Below are 15,151 nucleotides of genomic sequence, written 5' to 3'. Positions count from 1 at the left end.
CCAAGGGGACTCTTTTATAAGCGAAGTCTGTTGACACAGATTTTCCAAATGCATATTAAAATATTGTTTTAATACATTGTACCCTATAAGTGTTCTCTTAGCAGAGTTCATATTTTTTTTTCCCAAGATTGTCCTCTGTTAAAACACATAGGCAATTTGATTGGCCAGATCTGCTTCTGGATACTGTTAATGGCCATCAGTCTTGTGTTCATGAAATAATAAAAGGAATAGATACCAAAATAGGTTTTATTCTCTCTCCTACATTATTTCAAATGACTTCCACATATTCTTATTGGAGAATTGACACTAACTAATGTTGAAAAGTTTTATAAGGTAAAGATGACCTATCTATTCAGGTGCCGTGGACAATGCCAATGCAATTTTTGTTTCTGCTAATGGAGGAGATTACTTTAAATCCCAAATAGCACATCGTCTACTAGGTTTTACCTTTGTATTCTTCGCCCTTACTTTCTACAAAATGCAGTCTTTAAAATAAGTCTACAGGCATTAGACCTAGGTACCTGTCTGCAGCACTTATACTATATTTGGTTATTCTGTGTCCACTTTACATTCAGCTGAGAGTTGAGATATTAATGGAACAGTGTTGTATCCTTTTCTGTCATCCCTATAAACACTGTGAACACAGTCTTTTAGGTAACAAGCCTTGTATCACTCCTTTCAGATAGATTTATGTCATTTTTCCTTCTCTTAGACTTATCTGGAAAGTTATGATAGTGTAACAGTTACAGTAACTCCAGTTAGGTGTGATCCAATGTTTTTTCCCTTTGAAAGCATTTGCACAGTAGTTGACAATGCCACAAAAGAGGTTTCTGAAAAGCCAAAGTATTGTTTATTTAACCACATCATCATGCAAAAAAAAAGAAACACCACTTCCAACCACTCTAATATCTACATGCCTAGCTGACTAGCATCTAAAATTTCTTTCCAGTGAAATCCCATATGTATACCTTCTTCCAGTTCCCCACTTAATTAGCTTCTGGTCTTCCACTCCTCAAGGAAGTGTGCATCTCATTAATTCCCTCTTCCTGCTTTGGTTTTCACCTCCTCTTACATCTCAGGAGCAGAGTTGCTGCTTTGGGCTAAAAAGACGTCAGGCTCAGCAGAGGCCCAGTCCTCTGCTTCAAGGTGAATTTCTCCTAAGCATTTGTGGAAAAGTTACCAGTAGGATCATAAGCTCATACCTTTGTGGTATATTTCCAGGCAATCCCACTATGAAATTAGTTTGCTATGTGGGCAGAATGAGCCTAGATCAAAATCTAACATGTTATTAAAGGCAACTCTAAATACAGCAAATATAATCTTTTCATATTGTATGCATATCAGATTGTTCTTTGCCTGGATTTTCAAAGTGTCAGTAAAAATATCTGTAGTGCAGAATTTATGCTTCAGTTTTTGCAGGTCTTGAGCAAAAGTTGGAATGTAATAGGATTTTCCAGAATTTCTGTGTTCAGAAATTTAAGAATATTCAAACATTTTTCTGAAATATGGTAGAAATACTCATATTCTACCAAACATTTCTTGCCAAATTTTAGGCCTAGGGAAAACATGTAGCGTTTCATTACAATCCACTGAAAATGGATCTCATCAAAGAACAAAACTTTTTAAGATTTTATGTCACTGTTGTCAAATATATAATAACACATGGAACTATTTAAAAGGTGAAGAGAATCATCAGAACACTTTTTTTCCCTCTATATCAAACTTTCTCTAAAAATATTACTTTTCTGGTCATTGCTGACATTTTCAGTAGAATTTGGCTTTCATTTTTCTTCAAAAAAGTCAACAATATGGGTGTCTTAGAAGAAGCCTATATAAAGTACATGAAGTATAATCCCTAGTAGTATAATGCAAAGTACAGTGCATAGTTGATGAAGTCTTAGTTCAGCTGAATATTTTGTTTTTATGCTTATCATATTTGAGGGGATTTAGAACCTTTTCCCCTTAATTTCTGAATGTTAATTCAGCGTTTGAAAACCACATTAGTAGTCTTCCATTAAAAATTAATTTGCAAGGGTAGCAAGTATTATTTATTTACCTTTTCTGGACATAAATAAGTGAAACCAGTGGATCTGTGTTGGAACAAACATGTCCTCTAAGATAAATGAGGGTGAACTTTACTGTTAAAATTTTCTGTAAGATTATACCTTGGTGCAGGCATCAGGGTACTGATATGACCTACTGAATTAGTAGTACTGCATATTGCAGTACAACATTACATGTTGCAGTAGTGGTTGATCCTGTTAATGTTTGTTTGTGTTGGAAAAGGAGGCAAGAAGAATAAGGAAGCTTATTGATAAGATCTTTTGTTTGCATAGATACTATCAAGACACTCATTTAAATACTGTCTTCCATGCCTGTTCACATATGTCAACTTTCCCCAGCATTCTTTATTGTATATTTTTGCATCATTTTCCTTACCTTTCCTTGAGGTGCATCAGCATGGGAAGGGAGTCAGCAAAGGAAAAATTTGCTGTAACAGGAACAACACCGAGAAGTGCCAGTCATATATATTTTTCTGAGAAATATATTTAGGTATTTGGGGCGCTGATTGGAGTAATTGAGCATCTCAGTTGTGAGTTCAGACTTTGGTTGAGCTTCAGCTGAGGGCAGCTCTTACTCCTTCAATTTGTAAGTGGTCCCTGATCGGTCAGGATGGCACTCAGTGTATTGTGTGCCATGTGCTAGAAGCAGCACCTTTTGGTGATCTGCATTGAGGACCACACTTTGAAAGTGGAATTGCAAACTCAACTACCTGGACATGTCAATATGTCCATCTGATATTCAGCAGTGTTGAGCACCCCTTACTTTACTCAGTGGCCAAGGACTCCTAACTTTTGCGATCTGTTTTTGAAAGATTTGGTCAGAATGTTTTGTAGTTGAGGCTTTTAAATGCAAAAATATATCTTATTTTCTGTTTGTCATGATAAGTAGCTGGCAAAGAAACAGTAATGTCTTTAAAAGTTAAATGTTTACTTCAGACTGAACATTTGGTTTTGTATGTGTTTTAGAAGCATAGTGTGGCTTTTTCTGTGTTTTAAGAGAGGAATATTTCCTGTGGGAATGCAATTGCAATTTTTAACTTCCTGTTGCTGTCATAACAAAGGTAAGTCATACCAAAGGAACTGAAATCTGATCAAGTAACACTTTTCATTTTCTCTAAAGATCACTTCCTGTTCATTATGTGTTTTTACACTGCTAACGCAGAAGATGTCAAAGCTTCTTACTTATGTTAGGGTAGTACTAGTTAAAAAAAAGTCATGCACACAGCCAGAAGAAAAACTGGGAAAATGAAAGTGCTGAGTAATTTCAATTTCTCTGCCATTTTTACAAGCCCATTCCACCAACAGCAAGCTGCCACAAACAGGAGACACTGATTTCCATGCAGAACATGACCAGCTAGATCATAGTTTAGTTTGCTTTGTAAACACAAATGAAAGAGTCGAGCAGCTGATATTTCCAGTCTCCAGAACAGCTTCTCCTTGCTTCCAGCCACTTTTTTTCCCTCCACCTTTTCCATTGGTGCAGTTTACAATACCTTTTTAACAACAACAAAAAATGTGCCGGGAGTTTAAACCCACTGTGGCATCTGAGAGGAATAGCAAGAAACTGCTGCAAAGGAAGCAATTATCCCAGCAGGGCTCCAGAGCCCCCCTGAATAGCTCGGGCAGCCCCCAGCTGCGGGCAGATGAGGCAAGGGGAGAGGCACCATTCTTCAGGCTTCAGTCTCTTCATTCTCCTTGGCTATTCACACCGTCACCACTTCGATTTTACACTGAGCAATGAGCGGTTCCCTGCTCCAAAGGCAAGGGCTGAGTGGGAAGAGCAGAACTGGTAGGCAACCTGTTCCTGCTGACACTGGGGCCGTATTTCTCAGCGACGAGCCTAGCAGCAGCCCACAAACAACAGCTCTCAGAGGCCATCATAGATAAAGGATGGCGATGGGAAATGAGTGAGCATCAGGGAGCAATGATCCCAGTACAGATAGAGAATAGGAACAGTGTGTGCTTTGTTCTGCTTGTCTGCAACCTGTGCTGGCGTATTTTAAGAGTAACAGAAACTCCCAAGTAGCTCCTGGTTTCACTGTCCATTGCTAAAGATCTGCTTATATTGCATGGTCCACTGTGGCAACAGAGGACTGGACATTTGCGAACAGACTGAGATCTGCAGGTCACTTACTGCCTGTTGAGTGTGTCTGGAGGATCTGAAGTTAAGCACGAAAAGAAAATAATGATGCTAGGCTGCTGTGTGGCCTGGGGAAATTGGGGGGTTTGCTCTGTACCTCTCTGTGCTTACATTCTCTTCCTTATTCTTTGTAAGTTTAAATTTCAATATCTTCCAAGCAGGAATCTTCTCTGTAGCTGTAATGTCTAGACCAGTGGTCTTTCAGTGTTCTTTCAATAAAAATGAAAGTTACAGTCAGGCTTGCTCGTGGTTGCCTGTGACTGCAGGTTACTACCTCAATCTTGTAGCACAAAGCTTGTGTGCAGACCATAAAAAATACAAAGAAATCTGTGATTTATGATTTGCAGGTGCTGCACTCACAAGAGCTGCAGTGATCACTGATGGAAGAGCTAAACGTTGCAGATTAATATATTAATTTTGTGTTTAACTGTTCATGAAGAATGAACAATGTGGTGCATGTGTTCCTTTTTTTTGGACAGTGTTACAGAAATTATATGAAAGGTTTAATGTTCTCACAACCTTGTATGTCCAGAATAGTCTTAATATAGAAGTGAAGAGTTCTGCTAAGCTTAGGCTCAGCCACAGATAAATGCAATAGAAACTTAATCCAGGTTCATATGATTATTTTTGAAGCATGGTCTCATTTCCATGACATGTTATCTTGGTCAGAAATCAGAGAATCAGTAGTTTTGTAGTTACGTTAGAAAACATTTTATATTTTTTCAATGTTACATTTTGCAAAAATACTTATGTATTTGTAGTGTTTAGTTGGTAGGAACAACACTTCTTGGGAAGTAAAGTTGATTGTAAAGTTTCAAATGAATATGTTTTGCATGGGAAGTCAATTCTGTCTCAAAATTTAAAACTGTCGAAATATCAACCTGAAAATGTATGAAAGAATCCACTGCATTTTTGCCACCTGTGACAAATTTTATTTGCTTAGTTTGGTTCTCAGTTTATAAAGAGATCAGGTTTACCCCCAGAGGAAAACAGAAATTCCTCCTTCCCTTGGGAAGCTGCTGTGCCAGCTCCAGGGAGGAAAGCTTTCACAGACAATTGAGTGCAGGAAGTTCAGCGGTCACGGGAAGGATCTGGGAGCCTGTAATTCACATCCCCCCTCAGTGAGGAGCCAGCAGTGGACAGCCAGTCTCAGGGGGGATGTGCCCTCTCCTTGAGGCAAGTAGGAGTTTGAGCCAAATCTGCTGCATCTCAGAAGATCACTGAATGACTGAAAATAATGACCTGCTGCACAGACCCATGCCAAGAGTAAAATTTTGAATAATTCTTTATTTCTTTTCTCAGACTGTGCAGATTTTGTTGTTGTTGTTGTTGTTTCACCCTAGCACCGTTAAGTCTAGGAGAACCTTCGGTTTGCATGTTAAAGGCCCTTCAATTTCTTGTGGGAGCTCATCATAGAAGAAGACCTGTGAACATCTATTTCAAAGTCCTTGATAACTTGATTCCTGTCAGAACAGTTCCCTTTAGAAGACCCTGTATCAGGACCTTGAAAAATCCCATATTTTGGCACAATGTCTGTGAGAGATCTGCACTCTGAGAAATGTCTTTTATCAGATTGCAAGTCTTAGTGAAGGTTTATCTAGCCATGCTTCTGAACTTTGAAGTTGAAAGTTAGGACTCTGCTGTTGGAGACTTGTGCTCTGTACAGCTCCTTTTTCCTTAGGAGAAAGGAGGACATTTCCTGCCAACAAAATACACCCCATGATATTGAGTTGTCTTAAATCCATGTTGTTTTCCTACCAATACTAACTCCAGGCTTAGAAAAGTAGGACAATGTTGGTCAATACCTACAATAACAGTTAGGAACTGAAATCCCCTTGAAATCAGCAGCGAAGTCCATATCCCTTTGGGATGGCATGGCAGTGGTACTCTTCCTCCCTCAACCCCCCCTTGATGCTGTCTGCAGGCTTTAAGCATACTCTGCACCATGCAGAGTCACTCCAGAGTCTGATATCATAGTTAAAATGTGTCCTGGAGAGCCGGTCTGAAACCACCCTTGGCTTCATTCTTGGTTACTTTTCAACACAGCCCAGCAGAGTGGCCTTGTGTCTGTCTTTTGCAGTGTGGGCACTCTCAGTGGGACATAGGCTGCTAAATTCCTCTGTAGATTTGGGCTATGTTGTTTCTTTTATGGTTACCAGGTAGGAATTTTTTATATGTTTTAAATTTTGTGGTTTGTTAGGATTATTTTTCCATATTACATTTGTGATTCTGTAGGTAACATAATTAAAAACTGAGATTTTGTGTGGCAAATTAATGCCATCTGGTCTGGGATTTTATTCTTGGAGGTGTGTAAATAACACAGTGGTGGTGCTGCTTAAAAGAAAACTCCTGTGTTACAGATACTTCAAATCATCTGACTTGCTTAAGGGGAGAGAAATTAAGACATACCAGACACTGAGTTCAGTTCAAGTACACTTTTATTCCTGATTTCAATCACTGATTGCAGTGAAAGCTATATATGCACCAGCACATCCAGGGGAGATTCATGCATGAAGTTAAATTTACAGTTTTACAGAAATATTGTAGTTGTCATTACAAACACATCATTTCCGTGCTGGGCTCAGTTGGACTTTCCTTTGGTGTTGCAGGAAGGTCAGTTAATTCTATATATTTTTTACTGACCCATAGGATACATTCTTGTGCTGTCTATTAGTTGTTTAGTGTGTTTTCTGTACTCAGTAAATAACATTGTGAAAAACAGTTTCTGAGGTGTTTGCTACTTTATTTTTTCTTTTTTTTTTTTTTTTTTTTTTTTTTTTTTTTTTTTTTTTTGAGATCTTGGTAGAGCAGATTTGAGGCCATGAAGGTAATCATAACATGCTTTTGTTGTAAGAGGATTTTAATCTTGGTTTATAATAAGAATGGACGTATTACATAGTAAATGTTTTTGCTGTAGCTATGAAAACGTTTCAGGAAAGTATTTTACTGGTTCAAATATTTTCATATAAACATAGCTGTCTATTCAGAAGTTAGTTCTGATTAATGTGAGCCAATACAGCCTATTTTGTATTAAATCTTCCTTTGTGATTAACAAAAGCCAAACGCTGTAGAAAGTAAGTTTGGGATTGTTACAGTTTTAAGCTTCTGAAAATTGTATATGCTGAAGTATGGATTTTTCTTTTCTGAAGTTGAACTATGACATTCTGCATATATATTGACTGTTTCCATGATCTTGTTATTTGGCTGAAGTATCAGACCCATATGGTAATTCTGATACTTGGTTTCTTGTGATAATGCCAAGAGCTGAATTATCCTCAGCTTCCTCTGAAGTCACCAAACAATGCAGGACACAGATAACCCTTAAGCCTTTGTAGATAGTCATCTTCTTGTAGATACAGCCATTAATAATGAGGCCATAAAAGAGGGGAAGGCAATCTCATGAGCAGATTTGAATCCGATCTGACTCTGATGTATCCTGGCCGGATTGGCAGGGCTGCCAGAAACAGCAGCTTGAATCTATTGTCATTTCATCTACCTTAAATACTCTTTCTTTTTCAGTAAAGCTATCTTCCTTTGCATTTTGCACCATCCTTTATAGACTCTACCTTTAGGCCTGTCATCATTGCAAGACCGTTTTGTTGGCCTCTACGGTAGCGGGGAACAATTGACTTGAACTTTGTCATGACAGATTTACAGCACAGGAAGACTACTCGAAAGTATGTTTTAAAATTCTTTCAAATAGAATTTTGTGTGTGTTTGATCTGGAGGAGGCAGCATGTACCTTCCTGGGGTCCCAGAGAATGGAACCAAAAGCAGGACAGACTCCTCTGTCTGAACTTTGAAGATGAACATGAACAACTTTTAATCATTGTTGAAGACCTATTCTAAACACTTTTTGATGTCTAGTGTCTGATATTTAAGCATGCTATAATAGGTAGGGAAGAATACATGGGATTCACAAGTCTTGGAACAAGATACACAGTTCTAATAAAAAATTAAGATAGATATTCTTTTATACTCTCTTTTACTCAACTTCATTAAAACAGCAAAGTTGCCTTCTACTGCTGACATTCTGTGCCTTACAGTCTATGCTGCAATAATAAGTCATAATGCGAATATACTAATTTGTTTTGGGATGCTAGACCACATAGAGGGAAATGAGCAAACTCTGTGTTTCCTAACTAGGAAATAAAGGATCCATTCTACTTGTATCTAGCATTGATGACACTGTTAATCACAGTTGCCTGTACTCGCCTTGTTCATTAACTCTTTTATTGTCATTTATAATTAGATGGTACTCTCTTAAAGCAAAGACCATGTCTGACAGGTTAATATCACATGCCTGTCTTATTTAATTTAAATAAAATGTGATATTATGTATGCCATACTGTAGAAGACTGAAATATGTGAAATTTGTGATATTACATATGAAGAAACCGTGGCTATACAAGCAGAGGTCAGTATTTCACTCTGCAGTCTAAGTTTCATTTTCCTACAGATTCAAGTTTGCTTTAGAATTATTTTGCAGCAGAGCAGATTTCATTTATTAAATAGAATGAAACTAGGAGCTAAAAGAAAGTTTAAAAAAATGCCAGTCACCTTTATATTTGGACTTCCAAAGCATTTCTCTCATCGTTTCATTCTTTCTCATATTTCATAGCACATTTCTGTGAAAAGTAAATGAGTCACCCACATATATAAAAGTATTTCTTAACACAGACAGATGGGTATGGATTTATAGATACAGAAATTTATACATGCTCACAACAACACGCGTAGGAATATAAAATATTGTCTTAGAATAGGTGTGTGTGTATATATATGTGTACAGCTATACTGAATACTTGGTGGTATGTTGTAGAACCCTTGGGTAAGTTTTTATGCATTTGATTTATTGGCTGACCGAGTTGATTCATTATTTGTATATGATTTTTTGCTGCTGGGTGGCCATAATTTACAGTTCTGGACCTAGTTAACTCTGTGGGTGCCTAGAGTTTTCTGTATGAACACCTACAACTATTGTTTAAAGAAATAAATGTAATGGACTTGATTGAATGAACAATTTACTCATGAGGAGCAAAATATGGTCAGGCAGGCAGGTTATAGAAAATAGCTGTCGAAAAGTCTTTGTAAGTCACCATGCTATCAGATATTCTTTTAATGTACATAAAACAGTCCATACGTTTTACAGGCAACTGAAGATCATCTCTGAACCACTGATCACAATCTTTTCTTCTCATCAGTATTCAGGGCTATTCTTGTATTCTCTACGTGCATAGCCCTGATAAATTTGCTGGTAGGAACAGAACAGAACAAAATCCTGAAAGGGTGTGAAAAGTCAAAAAGTGCCTTGGCATCATTTCTGTACAAATGAAACATGATACTTACTTCCATCTTTTCAAAATTGGACTTAAAGCTTTGGCAGTTAGCAAAGCAATTCTTTTCCCACGGTAGGCAGTATCTACCAGAGTGGTGTAATAAAACTGTTTGCTATATCTTGTTTACTAGGAAGAAAGGACTTCTCTTTGTACTCAATATGGTAACAACTCTTTTGGAAGTTTGGGATGAAATGTTACACCGTCTGTCACTTTTTCAAACCATTATATCTTTTACTGATATAAAGTCCATCTGGTGTATTCTGGGGCAGGGGCACAAATATGAGAAGAACCAAAGCACTCAATTTAAAACGTCTTGATTAATTGTTAAGTATTCACAGGCTGTGAATAATTCGAATTTGCAGGATTTCAGATACTGTCCCAAAGGTGATGTGGATCTTCACTGCTCTAAATACTGGATATAAACTTACAGTACTGGACTTACTGGATATGAGCTTAAGAAGACAAAGAAATGTAGCAGTGATTCTTTCACATCCATGTATTTCATTGTGTACTTTGTTACTTAAAGCCATTGGTCTACAGTCCATGGGTATTTCTAGGATTTCTTATTGAGAGAAGTGGCAAACATTGCACATAGCGAACATGAATTTGTCATAGCTACAGATTTGATTTGCAGTGTCTCATTAATAAATAGAAGGGGTTGATCAGTCTTAATGAGATGATAGTTACCTAATTGTCAGTATGTAATGGAAGACGTAGGTAGTGACCCAACAGCAGAAGCCTGTTTTCTTCTAGCCATCAGTGAATGCTCTAGTTACACACATATGTAATTCCACAAGCACTTGTGGTACATTTTATTGCAACTGTGTAATTCATCACAATTTAATGTGGCATAGCCATCGTTGTACCTGAAGTTCTAAACCCTTCTTCTGTCTTATGGAAAACAAGCAAACAAAAAAGATCAACAAAGGAAAACTCCTAGGAAAAATAAAGCAAATGCATTCAGAATTCCATCTAGGAAGCACAGCTTCCTTCAGTGGGCATGTCTCATCTTTGGAAGCCTGCCTCAACATCCATGAGGGAATGTTTTGTTTGCCTCTCCCTCCTGATATAAATCTCAAATAACTTGGAAGAAAAGCAGGTTTCAATGGTTTTTAAGTTGTTCAAGTGTTTCTGCATTAATGCTTCTCTACATCAATGCTTTGAAGTGAGTCTTGTGGTGATTCCTGGAAGAAATTCCTAAGATAGTTCTTGCTGGAGGTTGCAATTTGTGCAAAATAAACAGTCCAGTCATATTGTAATGGGTTTGAATGGGATTTTCTTAAGTGCTAAAATCACAGAGGAGCACAAATTCTGCAGAACATCAGTAGGACTTAAGCTCTTGTGAGATGTATGAAAATCACTGCTTTCAGTTTATATGGGTTAGAATTCATCAGTTGAGTTGGTAAATTCTTGTGATGTGTAAATACATTTCTTCGTTAAATCCAGTGCATTGAGTATTGATATACATTAAAAGTGTGTATTTCTGCATATGTATCTGGATACACAAATACCCAAAATGAAAGTGAAAATCTTTCTAAAATTGTTTTCTATAATTATTTCAATAGCTTAATTGGAAATAAATAGCTTCCTGTGATTTAGGGAGATGTAAAACAGGAATAAATATAGGCAGACTTTTAGTTATATTTCACATTCTCTTCTCATGATTACCAGTTCAGGTGGTCAACAGTCTAAAAATGTACACAGATTCTTCAAAAATGTGTATTTGCATGTCACCTTTATTTTTCCATTCTTCAGGCCTCAAATCCCCAATTAAATTTCAGCATTACTAGATTTCTGGATGATAAAGGACATACCTTTTCTATTCTCAAACAAGGGGTGCCAAAGGCAACAGAAGAAAATTTGTATGCAACACTATCTATGTTACACATGCATGTTCATTTATCTCAATAACTGACTGTCATCTTTGTGTGCGTACATCTTACAATGATGATAAGAGCCCAACGCTGCTCAAGATGTCAAATTTTCAGGGATACATTTCTAGCTGCAGGCAACTTGAGCAAAATACCTCATATTGAGAACACTCCCCTCCTTGTCACTGACCACATTAAACCGTTTCATGTACCTTCATATGTGGCTTTTATTTATTGTGTATTTCCACTGATACCTTGAACTACAGTGGTTTTCATATGTGCTTGGACTCATAAGCATATGTTCACTTAAAAATGTAAGTAACAGTTTAGTATATTAAAGTAAACATGGTATTCATTCAGTTGCCTACACAAATTTTGCTGCATTTTGGTGAACTTTGAAACTTGTTCAACCATTTTATCAATCAAATGGGAGAATAAGTACTTTAAAAGGGAGATCAGATATTTTCATATGCATTTCATAAATATTTTTATATAAAATAATAAGACTTGGGATTACAAAGGGGAAGTATGTTTTCTCATTTGGGGGTTATTGGAATTCCATTATATTCCAAAAACTCAATTCAGAATTAAGAGCAGAATGCTGTTCATTTCCAAGTAAGGATTTAATTGCTTCTGCCCAGCTGCTTATCAGCCTTTAAAATTACTTATTTAAAGGTGAAGAACTAAAGAATAAAAAATATCCTTCACTTCCGTAAGAAAGGAAAACCAAAACAAACACAGAATTCATGAATAATAACAAGCACGACCAGCAGTAGGATAACGTACTCATATTTCTTGTCAAGAAAAAGTAATTGCAGCACTTCATGTGAAAATGGGATTTATGTCTAGTGCTAATTTTTACTCTTCACCTGATTACATCAAGCTGCAGTAGTACATAGGAGGCAATTGTAGTCCTTCCAGCCAACAAGCTGTTGGCCAAAACCAGGCTGTTGAACAGGCAATATTACATTATGCAGAAAGAAGAAAAGAGTGACAGGGGTCCAAATCTGAGAGACTTTAAAATACTGATGTAAAACTAAGAGGCAAGCTTTTTGCATAAGAGAAGGAAATGAGGTTACTAATAACTTACTTTTTTGTGTGATTTGGAAAATCACTGATAGCATGTTTTGTTTATCTGTAACAGCACCTTTTTCAGGTTAATAAATATTATTAAATCGCTAGTTCATATTAAAGTATTTTTATTGTCTTTGATTTGTCCTAGATCAGAGGAGGAAAGCTTATGATCACATATACCAGAAAGAATGATGCTGGCAAATATGTTTGTGTTGGAACAAATATGGTTGGAGAACGTGAAAGTGAAGTTGCAGAGCTCACTGTTTTAGGTAAGAACTCCTGCTTTAAGACTGTGTTGATGAAAATCTTTCTCATCTATTTTCTTTTCAGTGTTTATGTTGAAAATGTTTTTGTTATGTTTGTGTTCTAGCAAATCGGTGGCAATTAATGGCTTTGCAGTCCACCTTGGACTGGTTTTGCTGTTGAAAGACACTTTCTTAATTATCAAACTGAAAATCCAGTCCACTGACTGGATCGGTATTTTAAAATAATAGCAAAATAAAATTAACATCACTAAGAAGCAGAGGCTTAATTCTTCCCTTTTGTTGAGTAAAATGGGAATTATTCTAAATTTCTATTCTAAATAATTATCCCTTAATTTATAGTTGCGTGTGCTGAGTGTTGTAAAGATACAACAGGCCTACTTATTTAAGTTATCCTAATGATAGTTCTGAGTGTCAAAAAATATGTTTTCCTTTAAGATAACAGAGCTTAGCTGAAAATTGCATTTTTTGTTGGTATTGCAGAAAAGAAGCTGTAACTCCATGTGCAATCTCAGAATTCCTTCAGCATGGGAGAATTGTCTCATGATCACTGTAGATGCAGCTTTGGTAGTTTTCATTTAAAATGTGGCCTATGTTACTTGAAAGTAGGGGAGACTTGAGAAAATTTAATTGTTTCCACAGAAGGAACAGATACTTTATCGTCACAGGATGAGAATATCCAAGCTGTGGTTCATAACGTACTGGATTCCATCACGGTACTGCTGCAGTAGTCCCGACTCTTTTTTTTTTTTTTTTTTTCAGTTGTTTTGTTTTGTTTGTTTGTTTGTTTGTTTTAAATTCAGGTTTAAGATCTGTCTTGTCAGTCTTTGGCACTTTTATCTTTCTTCACTACTTTTTAGAGTTAGGACTCATGCAACTTGAAGTCCTGTTCAGAGTTCTATTTGAAGCAGGGTTTTCTGTAATAAAATGAGTTTGTATGCATCTTAAAGTTGTTGAAACTGAATATCCAGTAAGATAGTGTGTAACTTTTCAGAAGCTAAGGAAGACTACCTATGATCCACTATACTGTTTTGGGTTTATTTTAATTTACAGACACCTTTGAAGCACTTTGGGAGGAAGTTTATCGTCAAAGAGACTTTTAAAACTTCCAAACAAAATCTAGAATTGAAAGAAAGTCGTAGTTACATGAGTAAAGTCCTGGCACTGGGTTCCTAGTTAATTATACCAATTAATTGTTCATCACTAGTCTACTGCTAACCAGGGAATCATGGTATGGGCTGTTATGTAATCCAGGCTGGAAAATACTACTCTTGCGGAACACCTGTCAGAGGGATAACATTGCGGAGAGAGGTCTATCTTTGTTTTTTTCTTCATCTTGTTTTGCCTTCAAACATAATTCGGATTTTCAGCCTGGGAAAAGTAGTGAGGTTTTATTTTTCAAACAGGACAGTAAAGCTTTGAATGTCTTATCAGTCTGTGTTTAGAAATCTTTAAGACACCTTATTCTTTCAACTCAAGCCTTAGATATGAGTGAAAAAGCATGAGAAACATGCTGACTTCATATATTAAAATTTTTCAACATAAATCTTCTGTTTATGGGTTTTGGTTATTCAGAACTTGAACTTTTGCTTTTAGGTCTCTGCTTTAGATCAGAGGGAGGATTGCGTGCCAGAAACTGTAATATTAGAAAGTTTCAAAGTGTCTCTTGCTAAGCTTTCCTTGTATTTACTAAATACTTGTGTGACAAAGATAGATACTTAAATCAGTGCTGATTTACCTTATCCATCTCTGCATTTGAATAAGAGTGTTATGAATGGGCAGACAAAAGCTCTTGGACTATTACTCTTCCTTTAGGAAACTGATCCAGAGAACCATGTGCCTCTTGAGCGTTTTGCTTTTGTGCAGCAGACCTGGCCTTACCAGATCAGTCCTTCTTCTTTTGCATAATTAAGTTGAATGTGCTTTCCAAAACTATTCTTACTGTGCAGTTTAATCCAGAATGTTCTTTTCTTGCATTCAGATTGGTTTTTTACTGCACTTACAAGAAAGGGGCTGGTGTGGGGGGTAATGTCTGTATTTGTATTTTTTTAATTAACAGCTAGATTCATGTCTGTAGGTCTCTGTTTTATTTCTCACTTGTATATGAACCCAGGCTAGGACTGACAGCTTAAAGATCAACTTGCTATTTCATCTAGTGTTATTTTCCTAGCATTGCAAGCAAAGGTAAGTTTTCTACAACATAAGTGTCCACTTGGTCTGGATATCCTCGCGAATAAAGGAAGCTCTTTTATAGGGTTTTGTTCAGTTCACATTTCCACTTCAGTCCTTTTTGAAACATTCATTAAGATTTTATAATACTGAATCTCTATCTTTATCTGCTAAGTCAAAGTAATATTCAGAACCCCTTTTTCAAACAGAAATGTAAGACGCAGAGAATATG

The 15,151-nt window shown here is 36.6% G+C and overlaps 1 protein-coding gene across 7 annotated transcripts in view; it reads left to right on the top strand.

Annotated features, from left to right (window-relative positions):
* The window catches only part of ROBO1 (roundabout guidance receptor 1), a 740,888-nt gene that overhangs the window by 641,240 nt on the left and 84,497 nt on the right, over positions 1-15,151 (top strand). For all 7 annotated transcript variants that reach the window (XM_032989478.2, XM_032989487.2, XM_032989502.2 and 4 more), the window contains one exon: positions 12,636-12,756. In XM_032989478.2, coding sequence (XP_032845369.1) covers positions 12,636-12,756 — 121 coding nt within the window. The remainder of the gene's footprint in view (positions 1-12,635; positions 12,757-15,151) is intronic.

Source organism: Tyto alba, unplaced genomic scaffold, assembly GCF_018691265.1.
Source record: "Tyto alba isolate M040663 unplaced genomic scaffold, T.alba_DEE_v4.0 Super-Scaffold_14, whole genome shotgun sequence".
In the NCBI taxonomy this organism is placed as follows: domain Eukaryota; kingdom Metazoa; phylum Chordata; class Aves; order Strigiformes; family Tytonidae; genus Tyto; species Tyto alba.
Note: the sequence above shows the minus strand (reverse complement) of the source record. Positions and strands in the feature narration are given on the sequence as shown.